Source organism: Pagrus pagrus, assembly GCF_965226575.1.
Source record: "Pagrus pagrus genome assembly, chromosome: 1".
NCBI classification, from domain to species: Eukaryota; Metazoa; Chordata; class Actinopteri; order Spariformes; family Sparidae; genus Pagrus; species Pagrus pagrus.
In genome coordinates this window covers 20,910,867-20,932,620 of record NC_140185.1, presented here as the reverse complement: position 1 = coordinate 20,932,620, position 21,754 = coordinate 20,910,867, and the positions used below count along the sequence as shown (strand labels likewise).

General features: G+C 40.7%; 1 protein-coding gene across 3 annotated transcripts in view; it reads left to right on the top strand.

Annotated features, from left to right (window-relative positions):
- The window catches only part of ano5b (anoctamin 5b), a 31,007-nt gene extending 11,048 nt beyond the window's left edge, over positions 1–19,959 (top strand). For all 3 annotated transcript variants that reach the window (XM_084362653.1, XM_084362652.1, XM_084362651.1), the window contains 19 exons: positions 4,914–4,975; positions 7,120–7,227; positions 8,451–8,519; positions 8,709–8,993; positions 9,210–9,329; positions 9,978–10,093; positions 10,222–10,356; positions 12,774–12,879; positions 13,064–13,124; positions 13,507–13,658; positions 13,776–13,850; positions 13,964–14,189; positions 14,349–14,527; positions 14,671–14,768; positions 15,718–15,848; positions 16,018–16,223; positions 16,339–16,520; positions 17,613–17,718; positions 17,826–19,959. In XM_084362653.1, coding sequence (XP_084218779.1) covers positions 4,914–4,975; positions 7,120–7,227; positions 8,451–8,519; positions 8,709–8,993; positions 9,210–9,329; positions 9,978–10,093; positions 10,222–10,356; positions 12,774–12,879; positions 13,064–13,124; positions 13,507–13,658; positions 13,776–13,850; positions 13,964–14,189; positions 14,349–14,527; positions 14,671–14,768; positions 15,718–15,848; positions 16,018–16,223; positions 16,339–16,520; positions 17,613–17,718; positions 17,826–18,050 — 2,642 coding nt within the window. In that variant the 3' untranslated portion in view covers positions 18,051–19,959. The remainder of the gene's footprint in view (positions 1–4,913; positions 4,976–7,119; positions 7,228–8,450; positions 8,520–8,708; positions 8,994–9,209; positions 9,330–9,977; positions 10,094–10,221; positions 10,357–12,773; positions 12,880–13,063; positions 13,125–13,506; positions 13,659–13,775; positions 13,851–13,963; positions 14,190–14,348; positions 14,528–14,670; positions 14,769–15,717; positions 15,849–16,017; positions 16,224–16,338; positions 16,521–17,612; positions 17,719–17,825) is intronic.
- The last annotated feature ends 1,795 nt before the right edge of the window (positions 19,960–21,754 follow it).

Sequence of the window (21,754 nt, the reverse complement as noted above, 5' to 3'; positions counted from 1 at the left end):
TTTCTTTTAGCGGTAACGGAGTAATATTACACGTTACTAATAATATTTCAGTAATATATTACTACAGTCATGTCACGTAATGCGTTACAATCTGCCTTACCGACCGAAGTGAAGCGTTAATTGTTGTTTTTTAGGCAAAAACAGCTGTTCATATTACAGTTTAATCACACCTTATGGCGGGCTAACTTTGGCCAGCGGGCCTCACTTTGGGCAGCTGTGCATTAAGGTGTAGTTTAATCTATAACTGCCTTATATTTTTCTTGAAGTAAATAGTATAATTTATCTGTCAAACAAGTGTAGTGGAGTAAAAGTAGAATATTTCCCTCTGAAATATAATGGATTAGAAGTATACCGTATGATAAAAGCTGAGGAACTGAAGTCAAATAAAGTCTCCAAATACAGTTCTTGAGAAAATGGACTTAGTAACATCCCATCACTGCCAGTGTACATGTGCTTTTAACCTTTCAAATGTCAAAAATAGAGAAAGCAAGTTTACGATTACTACTTGATACTATAAGATATGCATTATGTATTGTGCTTGTGTGTGTAGGTAAGTGGGTGAGTGGGTAAGATATCCCCTCACGTCCTCTTGTCAGACAAGTACTACACCCTGGCTGTCGGTTCAGATTGAGAGATGCAGCCTCCCTTTCATAACATTTGTTTTGATGAGTCACTTTGGGATACACTGAAGAGGGCTGCTCTCCTGCAGGTTACACATACCGGCTTGTAAAAACAAACTGTAAAGCGCTAATTTTGTCTCATCTGAGGGCGATGTATGTCCGAGGGGTGCAAACATTTGAGGCGATCGCCATCAGGTTACGGAAACTTCATCAGGTTAAAGCGAATTATGTTGTGGCCTGACTCGACTGGGGAATAGTGGGTTTGTTTGCGTGGAGAGAGAATGCACTGCCTCTGCTGTTTTTCTCTCTGTACACAATCAGCACATTGGAATGAGTGGCCTCCTATTCTGCTGTAGCGTAGGCCTGTACTGTAGATTACCTCCACTGATATATTTAATCAGTCAGAGTGAGGGAGGATTTTTGGACCCTAAATCTGATCACTCCCGACAGGCCGTCAATCCACTGATTGGTGGAGGTGAATGAAGCAATTGTAGACCAGTTGGATAAATATTCCAAGATGGGAATATCGCTGGGGATCCTCCAGCAGGTTCCTAATTTTAAGAGAAGATTTGAAAAGAAGCGTGGTAAGACAGAAGAAATGCTTTCCCACTGTACTTCTGCCTGCCAGGTTGATTTTAAAGTGAAGTTTGGGTCTTTTCTGGTTTGCAGAAGAGGATTCTTATTTTATGAAGGAGGCATGAGTATTATTACTTTATTATTATTAGTTGTTTCCAAGCTCATTTTTACTTGCTTGGGTATTCCAGTTGTTATCAAAGTTCCCAAAAGCCAGTTCTTTAAACCAGCTTAGCAAATACACATGATGTCGCTATCTTCTAGTACCGCCTGTTTATTTGCACTGACCACGGTGCAAAATGTAATATGTGCTGTCTGTGTATCTTTCAGTTCAGTTTGACTCAGGGAATTTGAAGATAAACTTTCAGCCTATAATCATGATTCTTGTACTCAAAAGAGGTCTTCATTGATTGTACACATCAAGATCACATGACTTCGCATGAGAAGTGCTGAGCCTGTGAAAACTATCACATTATGTCTTCTGGGGTTTTGGAGGGAGCTTTCCAAAACCTGCTAGAAATGAAACCTAGTAAAAAAGTTATTTTGATAGTTCAAGTTATTTTCTCTCTGACTAGAACGAGCAGTTCAACCTTTGCTGTGGAGTTTAAAAGACGTGTCTGTTATTTAAAAAGCAGGCAGGTTGTTATGAAGATGAGAAACAAATGAGTTGCATCATGGAAAATGTGGGGTCCAGCATTTTTAGAATCTGACCTATTAAAGGGAACGAAAGTCTGCTTCAGTTTTGACCACTCTGTCTCGAATCTGTCTCTTGTGTGTCTCCCAACTTCACAGGAATCACTGAAGTGCTCATTGAAGGTGATCATCTCATATTTATGAGCAAATCTTGTAGCAAACTCTCACTACTCTGGTTGGACGTGCATGTGTGTTACATGTGTCTCTGGATAAAATTAGAGCATTCAGGAAAAGGGGGCCAGTTGACTGTGTCCCTGGCTGAGGCTCAAAGTCTCTCTGCACGAGTGAACTCCAGTTTAAGAGCGTCTTTATTCGGTACATTTGTGCTAGTAAGTCGTCCGTCACATTCACAAGATTTTATGAGTTGGAATCCCTTTAAAAAGATGTTAAAAGGCTAAGGGTTAGGGTTAGGGTTAGAAACTGGGCTTTGACATCAGGTTATGCGTTCTGCTGGCCACTTGGGACACCACTTCGCTCTTACGTATGTGGTGGTTAAAAGTGTTACTTTGAGTCAGAGCCCACCAGAGGTTACTGGCATATTTCTTTAGCAAGTTGACATTCTGCTGATGGGCACGCCCTCGAGAGAATATACTGTAAATAGACAGCAGCAGAAGTGTAACTGGGTTGCTCGTGGGGAAAATGTGTTAAAAAACAGTGCATGAGCTTTACTGCTAAATGTGTTGTAGTTTAGTTCATTTACGCCCTCAGAAGCCACTGTTGCCAACGTAATGTTGGCATGAATGAATATATTGTAGTTATTTTTAGTAATGAACTTTTATGCCAGCCGGTGTCTGAGTCGTAGCTGCTCGGTCCTACAAAAGACTCCTCTGCGAGTTTGACCCCTTCCTCCATTTATTTGTCTCTCTGTGGAAGCAGTTATTACACACTGCTGGCCCTTTGCTTCTGTTTGCTCAGGCCAAGGCTCTGATAACTGGCTGCTCACAGTTGGAGTGAGACCAAAAACAGTGAGACTGAAAAGGAAAGGGAAAAAAAAGCTGCTGAGAATAATGAAAAATTCAGCTGCACAGGGAGCGACGCTTCCCACGAGCCCGGTGGAAAAATCTGTGTGTCATTTAACCTCTGTACTCAGGGATTCCTGTGCTCTAACTGATATGGCATATTTTCATTCCTTCATAGTGAGTCTCCAGGCCTATTATTGAGCCTCCACATTGAGACACCACAGTCCCCCTCTCATTGGCTCTCACTGCTGTCTGTCAGATCATTGTGTCTAATCAGAGGTGGCTGACTTGAAGCTGAAGGAGGCTGGAGATCTTCGTGTCCTTTGTGTATCGACCGTGGTAGGACTGCTGGTACAACCTCGAGCCACGGCCCCTCCCCCTCACTGATGCCTTCATCCAGCCTCCCCCACAGGAAGTGCCGCTTTCCCACCATTGAGGAATAAAAGGGGAGCAGGCGGCGAGAGGAGCAGTGCTACATGAGCACATTCCCTCTGCCAGAGTCTGCCACGCAGGGAGAGGGAGGCTCTGCTGGAATGCTGTGTGTCATTGTATGAGAGTGAGTGTGTGTGTGTGTGTGTGTGTGTGTGTTTTGACTGCTGCCTTTGTGCTTCTCATCTTTCTCCCTCAGCTCCTGTAAACTCTGACCAATGTGGCAAGAGTCTGCATCTGCTGATGTTGCCAAGAGACTGCAGGATTTTTATTGGGCCTTTATCAGATTCAGTTTGTCTGAGATGCATGCGCGGCCATAATGGTATTGGCTGGCTGATTACTCTTAAAGGGATAGTTTGCCTTGAGCGAACCTTGTTATTATCCTGCATGGATATAAACAGAGCTTAACTTAGCATAGCTAAATTACTGGATGTAGGAGAGACGAGGAGGGATGAAAACCTGCTCCATCTGTCAAAGGGTTTAATACTGTACTGTCTACCTGTTAAGCTAGCATTAACATATTTCTACAGTATTTGATTAAATAACATTTGAACTGTGAGAATCATTTGGAACTATTCTTTTCCCTCATTGGTTGTGGCTGCATGTAAAGCAAAAGGAGAAACAGATGATTAAAACATTTACTTTTTGTCCTTAAAGAAAGATTCTTGTATAAAATCTGCAACTTTATAAATGTGCATGTTTCTATATGACATTTAGTTGGACCAGCCGTCAGCCTCTGGGTCACTGGTGTTAACTTATGTTTGAGTTCAGATCAAAGACTATGCAAGATGTCGACATAGTCTCCATGACTTCATCCATAGGTTTCAATGAGCCATTGTGAAGCTCAGTGGGGTCACTTTGACCGCAGTTATCTTGGCGGTGCTGGACTCCATCTAACTGTGCATTCCTTAATTTCGAAGTCGGAGCTGAGAATGAGTTGTAGTCAGGTAGCCATTGTTAGCAATACAAGTTGATAACAATACAAACACCAAAGCAACATGTCCACTCATAGAAGTTGGCAAGTACTGTGTGCCAGACTGATTTAATGAGACACAAGACAGAAGTACTTATAAACAGTATAACAGAGCTTCTCAGCTGTTGATGCACCAAACAGCCATCTTGGATTTTGAGGTCAGGGCTGGTCCAACTTTCTGATTCCAAAATCCAACTTCGGGGATGCTTCAGTTGAAATTGCAGACTGGGAACTCGGACATAACGAATTCCCAGTTCAAGCTAGTCGAAAAATAGGCAAAGAGGTGGAGCATGGGTGGAGTTTATGTGGGCCGCACAAAAGCCTGGTTGTTATAAAGCTAACAGCTATTTGTCACTCGAACCGCCCACACCCTTAATTATGCATAATTTTAAGCCTTTATATATTTTAAACTCTTAATATTTAAGTCGTATAACGACTAACATTTCAACAATTATTGCTCCAGTTGTTGGCTGACACAATTATACACTGACAATACTCAATATATGAATTATTATATGAAATCTGTGTACCCTTCTACACAAATTTCAACTTTGAATCCATCTTACCTACTCTTGTACATGTGACTGTTGTATTTTCTGTTTCTTGAACTGCATAAGGCAATATATTATATTATATTATTTTATGGTTTTTAATTTCTTTTTGCAGATGAAAACAATGGAAATGGTGTTTCATTATCGGAAAGAACATCGCTGCCTGGACATGCCGAAGTAAGTTCAGATGTATCTGTGATGTGTGTGTGATGCTCACAAATTGTTAAGGATGGGAAGCTTGATCACACTTGTATCTGTATGGTATGGTATATATATGAAGCTACAGCAAGCGACCAGTTAGCTTAGCTTAGCTTAGCATAAAGACTGGAAGCAGGAGGAACCAACTCGCCTGGTTTGGTCTGAAGGTAAAACATCAGCCAACTAGCAGCTCTGAAGCTCAAGGATTAGCATTATAACGAGGTTTAGCTGCCAGACAGATCTCCGCTGGATGCCCAGAAACTTTTCCATTGATGATAAAGATCAACTTGTTTCCAGAGTTGGTGCTAAGATAATTGGTTGCTGCTTGTATCTTCATAGTTACTGTACATTAGTGTCGTATTCAACTCTCTGATGAAAGTGTGTACACCCTTCCCAAAATGTTGAACTATTCCTTTAATTTCAAACTTGTTCACTATTTTGTATAAGATTCACAGAAATCGATAATGGAGGTGGCTCTTTATTATGTCCAAATCCTGTTTTATTTCCCTCGCAGTCACATGATTATTGATGTCTGTGCTTATGTTTGTGTAGATTTGTAGGCTTAGATGACTGACCTTTTGTTGAATCACCACCCTCATCGCTTAGTCACAAGACCTCTGTGTCTCAGAAAGCTCCTCTCATTCTGTAACAGTGAGACAGAAATAAACTGTCGCTGCTCAAACAGGATCCTGTTGTCAGTCTGCTGGTTTTCAGTGACACAACGAGGCCAACAAGCGGATGGTGTATCCGTCTTAATTCATAACACTGATTATATTATGTTTCTGAGATGTATGACTCCAGTATTCAGTGTGTAAACAGAGCACTTCCTTATCAGTGCTAATGTATCAGTCACTTTTTAATGGACTCATTAGGTCTCGACAACAACGCTATAACAAACAGTGTTACCACACCCCTGTTAAAGGAGGGTCTGCTACTGGATGTGAGGGTCTGATAAACAAGCTGGGTGGGGTTCAGTAGACTACTGGCTACTCCATGCCCTGGTTCACCCTATACAGTATAGGGTGAACTACTTTAGCATTCACTTCAACAGACAGATATATCACTCAAACATAAACAAACTGCACAATGGACAGCTTCGGGCTGCAAACACTGACATCATGAATCTGACTAGAAAATTGAAAGTGTACCATTTTTTAAGGATACATGAATATAGTTTGGCATCGTGCATCAGTACATCTCTATATTTTAAAAGTTCAGATTTAAAAGATTATACTCTGTCCACACAGGCATATCATATTTAGTTTAAACTTTTTTCCTCGAACAAAATGTATGGCAAAATAGAAAAAGTTAGAATTGGGCTATTTGATTAAAAAAATTGCAAAGTAAATATGTCTTAAGTTTGACAAAAAGTCCTGTCAGTTTAAAAAAACTCCAAAACGACGAGTGCAAGACTGAAAGTTTACACTTAAACCTTAAATTTAGCCATCATGAAATATACATTGAGGTACTGAGCCACATAACGGCACAACAAATATACACACTGTATATTTTAGACACTGATTACACTATATCACATACTGTAGATCATTGTATCTTATATTCATCAATGTTACTAGTCTAAAGATAATGAAGGCAAAAATATTCACAGCAATAGGAATAAATGTCAAAGAAGTTCAAGAGTTAAGACAGAAATGCAGAAGTTAATATAGAACATGTAATGCATGTTTCTCCTCCACCGTCAACTATTTTTGTATAATGATAGACTGTGATTGTACAGTGTCCAAAATGTCCTTTTATATGTGGTTTCTCTAGTCAGCATGGCCTCCCTCTTAACTTCACTAAACTTCTTGAAGGGAAACAACATCCTCTCTTTTCAGTATTATCCCGTGCACTGGCAAGTGAATGTCTAATGCTTGAAATCAAAAGCATACAGTAACTCAAATTACATGTTTTATTCTGGGACACAGTGCATTTCTCTATATAATACAGTATATCTATCAGTCTGAGCCCTATATATATATATATTTATCTTCAAGATTATGACAGCTTCATTTCTCGCTCTGTCAGTGTTTTATGGATGTAATGTCTGCCCGTTTGCTTTCACTTCCCACACTGTGAGAAAGCTAAAAAATGTTATCTTGTCCTTGTTGTTTGTTCTTCAGACAGACAAGCTACAACCAAACAGAGACACCGTGTTCTTCAGGGACGGAGTTCGAAGAATAGACTTTGTGTTGTCTTATGTAGATGACAAGGATGGAGAAAAGAAGCAGGTAGGTGCAGCAGAGAAGTTGCCAGTAGTCGACTACTCAGCATTTTACAATGCTGTCAGTGAGTAAATTCTGAGACTGTTGTTATTATTACACAATTTCATGTCCAGAACAGGAATACGTGGGTACGACAAAGAGGAAGTGAGATTCTGAATACATATTTTCCACGGATGTGTGAAATTGGTGACCTAAAGCAACTGAAATGAACAGATTTTAAAGGTGTCATAAGATTGATGTCATAATTTTGGGAGTCTGTTTGGAGATGTTTGCTTAAATGTAAAAAAAAAAACACACCTTTTTTCTCTGTCTGTCTTTCCCTGCATCACCTCAATTCACCCTCTAAGGCCCCCTTCGCAAAAAGTCTGCTCTGATCGGTCAGCTCTCTCAGGCCTGAGCACCGTGTTTCACCATCAGCTCTGCCAGTGTTGTTGTCCAGGCTGGTGACTTTGTGACATCACAACCTTACAGAAGTCCTGAACACACAGTTTTCTGAATACAGGCCGTGTGGATTGAGTATTTGATACTTCCACAGAATGTAGACGTGCTTTGTAATACTAAAAGGCATAGAAATCTTTAACTATACGGGACCTTTAAATCATTTTGTTGTGTGTAACTAAGCAGGAAGATAAGTATGTCACATGACAGAAACAGAAACGTATGTGACTGTCAGTCACATGACCGTAGGATTGAAGTTGACTGGAGGAAGAAGGAGGCATAGTTTCATAAAACTCAGCCAGTTAAATCACTTTTACTTCTGCACTTTTTCTTGTGCTTTCTCTATCTTAAACATCCGACATACAACTTCTCAAAATCACTTTAAGAAACAGCTTAAGACATTTTTAAAGGTTCAGTTTGTAAGATAGTTAATTGGTAAGTCTCATTCCAAACTCATCAAATGCTAGCGGTTTTGTTTTTTTGGGAATGAGATTCAACAATCAACTATTTTAACCTCTGTGAATAATTGTGCTGTACATAACAGTACTTTATACGAGCAGTTTTGTGTGAGAAGCCACTTCCCATTCCTCCTGTCTGACGAGTCTCCGTTTGTAAGAGTATGAGATGTAACCCAACAAAGAATGAGAGAAAATTAGTTGACAAATATCTTAAAAGACAAGTTTGTGATACGTTAAATGGCTCTAACATGGATGTGTGAAGGAGAAAACATGTTAAGACTGCGTGTGTGTGTGTCTGGCTCTTATACTTGTGGTTTGTGTGTTTATCCACAGGAAAGGAGGAGGGAATTTGAGGCCAACCTTGAGAAAGCAGGACTGGAGCTGGAGGCAGACGACAAATCAGTAAGAAATTCAGCCACAGAGCACCTGCACCACCTAGTGGATAGTCTGCTGAGGCACAGTGTAGTCCACAGAAACCAGTCTTAAAGGGATGGCTCAGTAGCAAACACATTATAGTACTGAAATTGTGTGAAAGATCTTACCTTGAATTGTACATTTTCTTTTCCTCTCCGCCATCTGTCATTGTTTCAGGACTCCAAAGACCAGAAAACGTATTTCTTGAAGATTCACGCTCCGTGGGACGTACTGGCCACCTATGCCGACATCTTAAAGATCAAAGTTCCCTTCAAGACGAGCGATATCCCCCATAGTCAGGATGTCCCACTGGAGTGGCTCTCACGTCCTTTCCGCCTGCCAGAGCACATCATGCACCCTTCGCTTGACTACTTCACCTACCCTTTTGACAAGACCAAGACCGACTTCTTCCTCATCAGTGACAGGGATACTTTCTTCCCGCCTTCCACAAGAAACAGAATTGTGAGTGTTACCTCCTCTTAAATCAGGGTTCACTTATGTCATTGTAAATATCTCCTGCCTCTGATGGTCTAGTTTGTAAGAATCCTTCTACCTCACTCAACAATTAAAAATAAAAGCTCGGGCAACAGTTACGCAGAATGTAAAAATGAATTTTGCTAATAGTTCCTACAAATCCAAATCCCTTCATCTCTTGATAAATCCCCTCCTTGTTGCTAGGTGTTCTACATCCTGGCTCGCTGTCCGTACTACAAAGAGGGACGGGTAGACAAAGACAAGACGGGAATCAAGCGACTTCTCAGCAACGGGACGTATACAACAGCTTTTCCACTTCATGATGTAAGGCACACGGAAGAAAGAGCATCAATATGCAAACATATTAAAATACATTTACTCATGTTGGATTCAGCTTTTAGAAATGCTGGGACTTTACCTTTTTTTACTTTTTACTTCTACTTTTCAGTACAGAGGGAGAAAAGTGTGTTGAGCTGCTACTTTTATCATGCGATGCCATGCAAGATTTATGATATGATGCTTTGAGTATTACTAACCCAATTCCATATTAAGTACTTTGAATTGCTGTTGGTACGTGATAATTAAACACACTGACGGGAGCAGCTCTGTAGAACGAGGACATTTTACTGTCAGTGGTAGTTTTACTGCTACTATTACACTGACTTTTATATATAAAAAGAGTTTTGTAGTCGTAAATTGGACTGCAGAAATGTTATAGACTCTGATTTGTGTCATTTGTTTGTGCATGTCCCACTTTGGGAACTTATTTTCCATGATATTTGTTGTTTATTTTTTCCCAATTCCTAATAATTGTAAAGATGGAAAAGAGAGGAAAGGAAAATCTGATGAAAATGTTGTAAAATGTTATTTTAAGAAAGATTCATTATTCACTTTCCTGCTTAGAACCTTTTGTTTAGTTTTCAAAGAGTCTTCACTCATAGGCCCACGCTGCATTTTTTCTCCTCCTTTCAGTGTCGATACTGGAAAAGGGCAAGAAATGCAGAATGTGAGAGTGAGCGCTACAACTTGTACAAGCACTGGGCCAGATTTCTCTGTTTTTACAAAGAGCAACCTCTCAACCTCATCAGGTAAACAAGCAGCACCTGAAGGCTGTCGTCTTTTTTTTTCACACAGGATGTAATATTTCTTTCACCGAAGCATTTCTGGTGGAAACTCTGCTCAGAGTTAAATGTGCAGTTTGATTGTGTGCTTGCAGGAAGTACTACGGGGAAAAGATCGGGATCTACTTCGCCTGGCTCGGCTTCTACACAGAGATGCTGTTCTTCGCAGCCGTCATGGGCGTCATATGTTTCACCTATGGAGTGCTCAGTTATGACGACAACATATCGAGGTTAGTACCACCAGAGGGCATCAAGGAGTTGATTAGCATATGGCCAAAAGTATATGAGGCTAGACTACTACGGCCATATGTGGCTGTTGACCATTTAATTTCAAAGTCATGGGCATTGAATCAACTTTCCACAAGAAGTTAAAACCTGGCTGTAGGGATTTGCTCCCATTAAGCCACAAGAGCATCAGTGAGGTGATGAGGTTGATTTCAGGACTTTGTGCAGCCCAGTCGAGCTCTCTGAAACAAAACGTAGGACACCGTGTGGACATTGTTTTGTACATGAGGCATTCTTATGTTTAAATGGGCTTCCCCCAGACTGTGGGCCAACATTTTACTCACACTATCGTTGTAAATACCATTATATGCTGTTGCAAGGAACTACTGGCAGCTACAGGCCTGGTTTAGGTGTGACGAACAGTGAGAGGAGCAAAGATACTGCTACAGCATCGGTTATATAGTTATAATAATAATAATAATAATAAACTTTATTTATATAGCGCTTTTTAAAAACAGAGTTTTACAAAGTGCTTTGACAAAGACAATGCAAAATTGTAGAGGACAACAGAACAGATTTGAGAGAAGTAGTAGAAGAACATAAGAGAACACAAGTATCTTTTGCTCCTCTCACAGAGTTATCAGAGTTGGATTTTACTGGGTCCACTGGTGGTAGCAACTCTCCTGCTGCTGATCTGACTGGCTGAAATTGATAGTGATAGACGATGACAGACAGCACAGGTGGGAATTGTGGAGTCATCAAGTCATCTCCATGCCATGTATTTGTTCTGCTCAGTCACTGAACCAGGTGCATTCACTAATTAGCTCACCTTCCTGGCTGAAGAGCTGTGCTGATTGGACTCAGCTGGTTTAGTTTCATATTTGTCTCTTTTGTGCTTCTAACTTAACTTTTAAATTATTTTATGTCTCAATGTGCAGCACTTTGGCTACCCTTGTGGTTTTTAAAAATGTGCTATATAAATAAAGTTGATTGATTGATTGACTGATGAATAGAACAAATACATGGCATGGAGATGACTTGATGACTCCACAATTCCCACCTCTGACAGACAGATGGTACATCCTATCACCAAGTATTTTATGAAAGTGCCTGCCCTTTCCCAAACACCTGATGGTTCTGTGTAACAAACCATCTGGTGTGTCAGGTTAGCGGTCCAGCCCAAACCACAAAAAACAACCTTAAAGGACAAGGACAAAAGCATGTGGACAGAGGTGTTTACATACTTTTGGCCATATATGAAGTCTTTGTCACAGAATGCAAAAAACTGTGAAGACCCAAATACAGAACACTTAAAGGCAGGCAGGCGTAAACAAAAAGCAAGCTTTAATAAGCTTATGTCCAAAAAGCAAGCAGCACAACCAACAAACCAGACTGGAGCAAATACACACAAAAAATATCAGAGAGATACAAAAACCAAAGAAGCACTGGGAACACAGGAGACACAGAACAGTCAATCACAGGACAATTACAAGGGAGGGAAGACAAAACGGACAAAACAATGAATCATGAGGATGAAGAACCTTACAAAATATAGGCAAGGCAAGGCAAGTTTATTTGTATAGCACAATTCAGACACAAGGCAACTCAAAGTGCTTTACAGGCGCATACAATTACAGTAAAAACATTTAAAATACATTAAAACAAAACATTAAAACAAGTTAAGAAATAGGAAAGTAGGCTCAAAATTGAATAGATTTCCTACGCACAATAATAGAAAACAAAAGTCACAGAGAAAATTAAAGTTACAGTGCAGTTCAAAGCCTTAAAATTGCTTCGGTGAAAGGCAGTGGCAAACAGAAAGGTCTTACACTATACGAAAGCTGCAGTAAACAGTAATGTCTTCAGCCCTGATTTAAATGAGCTGACAGTTTGTGCACACCTCAGGCGTTCAGGGAGTTTGTTCCACAGGTGAGGACCATGGAAGCTAAATGCAGCTTCACCCTGCTCGGTTCTGACCCTGGGGACACTGAGTAGACCTGTCCCTGATGACCCGAGGGCTCTGGATGCTTCATATCCCACCAGCAGCTCTGACATGTATTTAGGTCCAAGACCATTTAGTGATTTGTAGACCAGTAACAGGATTTTAAACTCTATCCTTTGGCTCACAGGGAGCCAGTGGGATTTAAGGACAGGTGTGATATGGTCCATTTCTTCCTGCTGTTAAAAATATAACAGGAAATAACACCAAAAACCCCAATCCATGACAGTCTTTGCCTTGAAGCTTGATAGATTTGTTTTGATATTCCAATAAAATGATCGCCGGTTCAAAGCTGGATGCTAGATGTATCAATCTGTTTTTAAATGACCTATTTTCAAGAAACACTGCTTGGTATTTACATGAAGTTTTTAAATTCAACTGATTCATTAGATTTCTTTAAATTCTCTTTTTTTCTTCCTCTAGCAAAGAAACGTGTGACGCCAGTATTGGAGGCAGTATCGTGATGTGTCCACTGTGTGATAAAAAGTGCCCTTTCTGGAGGCTCAACTCTACCTGTCTATCATCCTGGGTAAAACGACACACTTAAACTGACAATACAGTAATTACGAGGTTGACTTTTCCTACCTGTAAGTGTGTGAAAATAAGTAATTTACTCAAATACCTGCAGTAACTTGTGTCCTGCTGAGTCAGCAGTATGTCACCCAGTGTGTCTCCTGCTTCTCTGAGGAACTTTTCCATATTCTCTCTTCCAGCAATCCCATCTGTTTGACAACGAGGGGACGGTATTCTTTGCCATATTTATGGGGATTTGGGGTGAGTGTCAGTCGATGCAGCTCTTCCTGTGTTTAACCTTTGCAGGAGATCCAAGTGACTCCCCCCTATGGGAGACAGATTTTTCACAGTCAAAGCCTTTTCACACTGAAGCTCCAAGCTTCATCCATCCATACTGTTTCAGCCCAGAATGACTTGCCAGCACAATTATGTTGTTATGTATAAAGCAGTGGGATGTCTGCTGAGCACACTGAAGTCCAAGAGTGTAATGGAACAACTGAAATGCGTTACTCACCTTAAACTGAACACAGACACTCTGTTTTTAGTCAGTTTAGTCAAAGTTCTCATTGTACGTCTGTTTAGTAGAGGTAACTCCCATGCTGAGGAATTTACAACATTTCCTTTCTTCGAACCTGTTTGGCAGTAACTCTGTTTTTGGAGTTCTGGAAACGGCGTCAGGCCCGGCTGGAGTACGAGTGGGACCTGGTGGACTTTGAAGAGGAACAGCAGCAGCTTCAAATCCGGCCTGAGTTTGAGATCCGATGCACTAACAGGAGACTCAACAAGATCACTAAGGTGCTTCAAACCCTTCATTCAAACATGGACATAGATATGACTAAAACTATGTACTGTAATACCGACATGAAACCTATTGAATAAATAATAATAATCATATAAAATAAAATCTTTCAGGAAATGGAGCCATACCTCCCTGTCACCAGCAAGTGTGCTCGCTTCTGCCTCTCAGCGGCCACTGTTTTATTCTGGGTAACTGAACGTTCGTGTGTCCATGAGTGGTTGCTATATACAGTAATACAGGTACATAGTGAGTAATGTTCCTTGCCATCAACAGCTTTACATGTGTGTGTGCTCGTCCACAGATTTCCCTGATAGTGGCTTGTATTATCGGGGTCATAGCGTACAGGCTGGCAGTGTATGCTGCCTTTGCGAGCATCATTAAAGACCCCATGAGGAAGATCCAGGTGGTGGGCAGATTCATCACTCCACAGCTAGCGACCTCTGTCACCGCCTCCTGCATCAACTTTGTCATCATCATGATCCTCAACTTCTTCTACGAGAGGGTGGCCGTTTGGATCACCGATATGGGTAAAAAGATTTCATCTGACATCTACTGAATCAAGTTTCATGATTTTATCTTTTCATATCCAAAAAACATGGAACAGACACTTTTATCATTTAACATTCATCTACTATCTGGCGTTGACTGTAACCAGAGGACATCTTCAAACTGTTCGCTTCCTGCAGAAATCCCAAAGACCCACCTCGAGTATGAGAACAGGTTGACCATGAAGATGTTCCTGTTCCAGTTTGTCAACTACTACTCCTCCTGCTTCTACGTGGCCTTCTTCAAAGGCAAATTTGTGGGTTTTCCCGGTCACTACAAATATATGTTCGGCAAACGGAGCAAACTGAGGAATGAGGAGGTGAGTTTTCTTGTAAAACGATGGTAAAACGAAAGAAAAGGCAAAGTTCATGACTTTCCTCTAGCAATTTTTCATCTGCTGCCAAAAGGAAGTGCATCAATTAAAAGTGTACTCTATAAAATAAAAACCTGTTTCTGTCCTAGTGCGACCCTGGAGGCTGTCTGATCGAGCTGACCACGCAGCTGGTGATTGTGATGGCTGGAAAACAACTGTGGGGGAACATTCAGGAAGCCCTGCTGCCGTGAGTCCATCAAGTCTATGCTCTTTACCCAGAGCTTCACCTTTTGATTTATTACTAACTTTATCTGTTATCTTTATCGCAACAAGAGAAGGTTTTTATTGAACGTTGGCATTTTGAAGATTTCTAGTGCCTTTTTTTAATTCATTCTTTTCAAACAATATGTTGTGTATACAAGTTAGCATCTACTGAGTGCATGTAGAAGCACCCTCAACAAATATATTTATATATATATATTATTTTATTTTCACCACAGAATTCAACACAATGACGTTCTTGCTGCCCTTCTTAAAAAAAAACAAGAATGTGTAAGAATATTCTCAGACAAAGAAAGGATACGCAGATCTAGATCGTGTCTGACTTCCCTCACGGTTAATTACAAGGTCTTGAGGAAGATTTACATGTTACATAAATGTAAATGCATCGCCAAGAAAAAGACATTTTTAATGGGCTGAATCATGAGCAACCAACACACAGATGGCAACAACTTCACAGAAGGCGTTGCTCGTCGAAGGCATCAAATGACTGTATATCAGGCATGTATATAAGTTAGAACCTTTTGCTGTGTGTGCTGTTGAATTTATCGGAGACTTCTGGTGGAGAATAATTTGGCCGAATGTCTGTAAAACAAGCAGTGACACAAAAGTTATTTGGGGATGTTTTATAGAAGAGTTTTAGAGGATAAATAATCAGAAAAGCTGCTCGATAGTTCTCATTCTACATCTTCCGATTTTTGAATAACTTATTTTGATCAGACACGTACCTGCACACGTGTGCACAACATGTAGATCTTGCTCCCACCAAGTTACTAATAATTAATCATGTATAACTGTATTTTTATTCAGAGTGGCTGACTCAGCAAATCAGACAAGAGGAGATCATGTCATCTCTCTCTGGCTTTGTGGAAGTCCCAAACTTGACGTCTGTTTCTTCTTCATGGGCTTCTCGATAGGTTGATGCGTAACTGGTGGAGTAGCAGAAAGGGACGACACAATCCTGAGAACCACTACAGCCGCTGGGAGCAGGACCACGTCCTGCAGAACTTCGGCCAGCTGGGCTTGTTCTACGAGTACCTGGAGATGGGTGAGCTACTAATCTGTTTACCGTACATTGTGCATCTGGGCAGGAGGGAAGGATAACTGGCTGACCGATATATGAATATAAAATCACACATGATAACATCTGTCTTCTTCTCTATTCTCATTTTACAAGACTTTATCACTAACTTTTTCTGTCTGCTCTGACGTTTCAGTGGTCCAGTTTGGTTTCATCACTTTATTCGTGGCCTCTTTCCCCTTGGCTCCCCTCCTGGCTCTGTGTAACAATATCCTGGAGATCAGGGTGGACGCCTGGAAGTTCACCACACAGTTCAGACGACCAGTGGCGTCCAAGGCCCGAAACATCGGAGCGTGGCAGGAAATCCTCAACGCGGTGGCCATTTTGTCCGTTGTTACAAATGTGAGTGTAGTAGTTTATTGGTTATCATCTGTGCTCATTTCTGTAATTTCATATATAATAAATGCATTTTTGAATCATAAGTCAACAGAAGCATTTCTCCTGACTTCTATCACAGGCGTTCATAATGGCCTTCACCTCTGACATGATCCCCCGTTTGGTCTACCTGTATGCCTACGGTAATGGCATGAGAGGCTACGTTAACAACAGCCTGTCAATATACAACATCTCACGGATACCTGAGAGCAACATGCCGGAGGACCAAGACTACTCGTTTGATAACGCGACTACCACCTGCAGGTACTAGAGCTTAAAGGGACAGGTCACCTTAAAATGAAAGAATAGATAGATTTCCTCTTATCTGTAGTGAGAGGGAGTTACTACAGGTTTTGAAGATATCGGCCATAGAGATCTCTGCCAACCTTGTCACCACGCAGAAGGAAGCATGCATCTTCTCACAGACGAGAGGCTTGTGACAGCGTAGAATGTAAACATCAATGGCGTCTTCCTTGGCTGAGCTGTAAACTTAGTTAGCTTTGTTAGCTAGCCCCTCGTCAGTGAGTGGATGTACGCTTCCTTCTGCGCGGTAATACTGGAAGAAAATAGTTCACAACAGCTCACAACAGGGTCTGACATTGCTGAGGGTAAAAACAATCTACAATAGATAGATAAAAAGCCGTACAAGGAAGAGATGGAAATATCTATTTTTGAAATGCCCCTTTAAAGAGCTTGTTATGCATCTTGCTTTAGCTTTATTTTACATTTCTGAGGAGCTTTAAAGTTGCACTTATCCATATTTTTGATGAACAACAGGCTGTGACTGTGAGTAATGTGCAGGGGTGACACATTTGTCACTAGACTGGAGTTCACCTCGGGTCTATGAAGCGTTCTAGCATCTTTCAGCTCATTATTTTGGTTTTATAGCCCACAATGCTACTGTTTCGATTCACCAGTCTCACAGCATTGTTTTCACCCGCAGCAGGCAGTTGTTTTCAACCTACTGTCCATCAGGATAAACAGACAGACAATGTTAGTGACTAGCTGGTGAACGTAAAGGAGCAGATAAAGATTTTCTCCCAGAGGTGAAAGAGACTAAAAATAGAGCAAAAAGAAGAGTGAATATTGAACTAAAACCAGAGAGTCTCATTTATTAGTTAGTCAGCCCAATGACTGTAAGACATGAAGTAACCCAAAGTTATTAGGAGATGTTTTAAAGAAGAATTAGACAGATTTTTTTTGATTCTCTATTTTCTAAAACATGACTCACAATGAATACTATACTAATAATACACGTCAGCCATGTCAATGTCATATGTTTATATTATATCAGTGTTTGTTGTTTAATGATTACATTAATGAAACACTGCTGATGGTACTTGTTGTTCTGTACAGATACCGGGACTACCGTTACCCTCCAGGCCACGAGAAGGAGTACACTCACACCATGCAGTTCTGGCACATCCTGGCAGCCAAAATGGCCTTCATTATAATCATGGAAGTAAGAACACACAGCTATTCCCTCTCGTTACTCAAAGAATAAAGGCTCAGTATTAATGTAGGAAGCTGATTATATCGTCACTATAATTAATAATTCTTCCTCTGCAGCACGTGGTCTTCGTGGTGAAGTTCTTCGTGGCGTGGTTGATCCCGGACATCCCGTCAGATGTGAAGGCGCGGATTAAACGAGAACGCTACCTGATACAAGGGGAACTGCATAACTACGAGGTGGAGAGGCTCAAACTCCAGCTGAGTGCCAGTTTCATCACGGAGCCGCAGTCAGAAGTGTCCTTGATGACGGACAAACATGAGGTGCTGTCTGAGTGCCTGTAGCTCCCTGCTTCACGACTCCAACTAACCAAGCCAGGGACGGATGCCGAGAACATCCACATACAAGGGCTTCTGCCTTCGGGAGAAAAACGCTGTTATCCTTTCTGGCTGGATGGACTCCTATATTAGGATCTGTGTCGAAAGCATGAGAAAACAAGTCACTTTGGTTAAAGTCAGCTTCATGAGTGGAGGAAACATTTATGTGCCATACAAAAAAAATACCTGCAGCTTGTACCATTCCACGTGTTATGCCTTCAAACTCTCCATTCATTATGACTGAAAATGAGTAATCTGTGTATGTGCTGGTAGAGTTAAAGATAGTGGTGCTGTGTGTGACATTAGGTGTAATTACCCTTTAAAAGAGTCCATTTAGATTTCTGCATGTGATTCTTCAACTGTGTCAGCTGTAATGTTTGACCGCTAACTGTCAGTTAAGGAACAGATGTTTGTCATGTTTGCTTTTTCTGTCATTTAACTATGAATGTAGATAACACTCTCATATTTTTAATATATCTGAATATGAAACACATCTATATGTAAAGAAAAAACTATAAAAACGGGAGGTGCTCACTCCTTTTAAAATCATTTGTTAGCTCGTCATTTAGCTGCATAATATTTAGTTCCACTGATCTGTTGCTGGGCTATAAGATTGTCGGTTCTCATGTTTAGGGGAAGCTCTTAAAAACTGCATTCGAGAACCGAGTACCTCCATCATCCTGCAGTAAGATCAGAAAGTGTCGGCGGTGTTTTTCCATGCGGCTGCAGGCTCATCTCTCATCCTCCAAAATGTTCCTCCAACTTGCTGCGGGACCAATTATAAGTTTTTTATCGAAAGAAAAAGACAGATCTTCTGTTTTAACACAATCAGTTCGTGTGCGCGGGTTCAGGCCGATCATGCATCGGCGTCCCTCCTCCTCGACTTACACATGGATAATAGATGGCCTGCGTGTCTGTTTCCAGATTCCACATTACTGGTGTCTCCGTGTACTCTAGGCGTAAACAATCGTAAGCTTCATCTCGGAGAAAGCTTGTACCCTGGTGGTGATACATGTGAGTGAGGGTTTGAGTGAGAAGAATAACTCTCTAGCTGGTGACTTAGTTTTGCTGTAGATAGAGAAATATGTTTTCTATTTGAAAGGGTTGTAGTGCAATTAATTTATTGATCTGCTCTCTCTCGTGAAGCATTTGTGTTTAGAGCTACTTCATAATCATCTTTTTGTTATCAGTGTACTTGCAAAACCTGACTTCTCATTTTATATTACTCAACACTTCATAAGTGACCATCAAGCAGTGTTAGTTTGATGATCTTTAAAGTATATATTATGCTATGAATTACTACTTTTTAAGGGACCAGGCAAGTAACAAACCTCTGCTACTCATTCTGTGGGAGACAAAGATTGCATTACACTCCTTAACAGTACAATACTTATCAATCAGACGTCTTTTTGTATCCTCTACAGCCTAATATGCATTTAATTATATCAGTGTTTATATGGAAACCTCTATGTAGTTTAATGTAAATGGTGCAGTTGTGATTCCAGTCAAAAACTAAGCCTGGCTTACTTCAATCTCAGGATTAAGCATCTTCTAATGTTTGTCGAGCAGAAGGTCAGATGTGTGCAGTCGATCCCCAAAGGTTCATGTATTTACCAACAAGCAAATGCCTTAAACGTCTGTTTTTACTTTTTGTATGATTTTGTAACAACAAAGTTTCCGAACTGAATTCCAAATCTGCTTCATATCATTTGTTGCTGCTGCTAGTCGTTGCAAAGTAGTTGCTCTGTTTGTTTTGACGTGCATGAATTTTTCTGTAAATATTTTGTCTGTTACGCTCTAAGTTCACTGTAGCCTATTGTACGGAAGCGCAGTGACGCTGTTAATATTTAACACAATAAATGAAGGAATAACAGTTTTTAATGTGAGTTTTATTGGTTCATAGCCTGTACAACGGCACAAAAACCTGGCAAACAGCAGCAGAAATGGTTTCACATAAAGGAACCGACAGTTTGCTGCTCTGACTCAATCCAGCTCACCTGATTCCCGCTTCCTCCTGCTCACCTGTGTCTCATTCTCTACTCACTCTGACAGTATACTGTATGTACAGCATACCAGGCATTTTTCCTCAGCCGGTGTCTTTGCTTTCCAGCCTATTAAACCTGAACCCTGAAACCTGACACCTGCACCTCAACCAGTACCTGTGCCTGTCCTCCTACTTGCATCTCTCACCTGTGGATTCTTAGTTACACGGATTCAGACTTCCCACCATGCCAGTACACTTTAAATATCTGCATTTTCAATAAATCACTGGACTCTTCCAGTCAGATTTTCTGCATTTGGATCCCGAAAAGGTCAAGAAACTGCCATATAACCACTTTAAAGAGCCTCTCTAGATATGTTTTCAAACAGAAAAAATACACTTCCTTTGAATGATAATTAATGTTGTCACAATCCGGTTCAAGGCTGGACAAAGGAGGGGAGAACACACAAGGTGTAACTAAAAATAAGTTTAACATAGACGAACTAAATACAGCACAGCTAAACGGGGTGGAAGCTGGGAGAGAGAACGACTGGCTGAGTCCAGCAGACCAGGTGAGCTGAATCTCCCTGATGACCTCACTGCACCTATCACGCTTCTATAGGGAGAGGCCTGTTCACGGGGTCGTCTGAAAAGTTCAATAAGCTACTCACAAACTCTTAACAGCGCATCTAGTCATCCTCCCTCAGTGAAAAACTCACAATCTCTGAATGTGTAAGTATCCTACTGATCACCAGATGTCTCCAACGTCCCCGAAAAGTCCATTCTCAATATTTCTGAAGCGGTTTCTGTTCGAATTTGAAAAAGTGAAGCACCAAGGGGCCGTACTTACATTTCCTGTGTCTGAACCTGTGAAGCTCGGAGTTTAAATGTATTAAAACAATTCACTTTTTATTTTTTTTTATTAGTTCTGACAATTGAAAAAGAATCATTATGCATACAAAAGTGTGGGATAAAGACAGGAAACGCTCCTTTATCATATGAGAAGTGGGTTGTCAGTTTGGCTCTCTGGGTTCAAACTTTTTAATGAAACGAGAGTTTTTCTGTGCCGATTAATGAAATAAAAAGAATCACACATCAACACACTTCCTCGAGTGGAGGACGGCTGACAGACAAATAAAACCCTGAACTAATATATCAAACATGATTCAACAAACAAATATGGGCGTAAAGGAAATACATGACAATAATAAACACACAAATTAAGCAGAATCAGCACAGAAATATCCCACAAATTGTAGAGTGCAGGGTGCTGTATCATGTGTGACCACCAGATGGCGCCCAATACCAACAAATGATGAGAACACGCACTGATCTCTTTTCTCTTCTCTCTTTTGTCCTCTAACCACACATCCAACATCTCCACACCTGAAACTTCTCTTATCATTATTATTGTTAAGGTATGGTTTTAATGTATATATTTTTTTTTAACCTGGATTAGGTTAGTGGTTTTAGCCTTTTTAGCTTTTGGCGCAAAAATGTGGTCTTCAAAATCCTGTTAGAGGTATCAGCTGTATCTTAATCAAATATTAAATGTTGAAAGAATTGTGTCCACGCCTCTGTGGGGAAGATGTGGCTGTCGGGAGGGGGAGGAAATATGGGAGACGCTTAAATAATTGATGGATTCCTACGATGAGGAGAGGAGCTGGTTGGAGGGGGAATCCACTCCTGC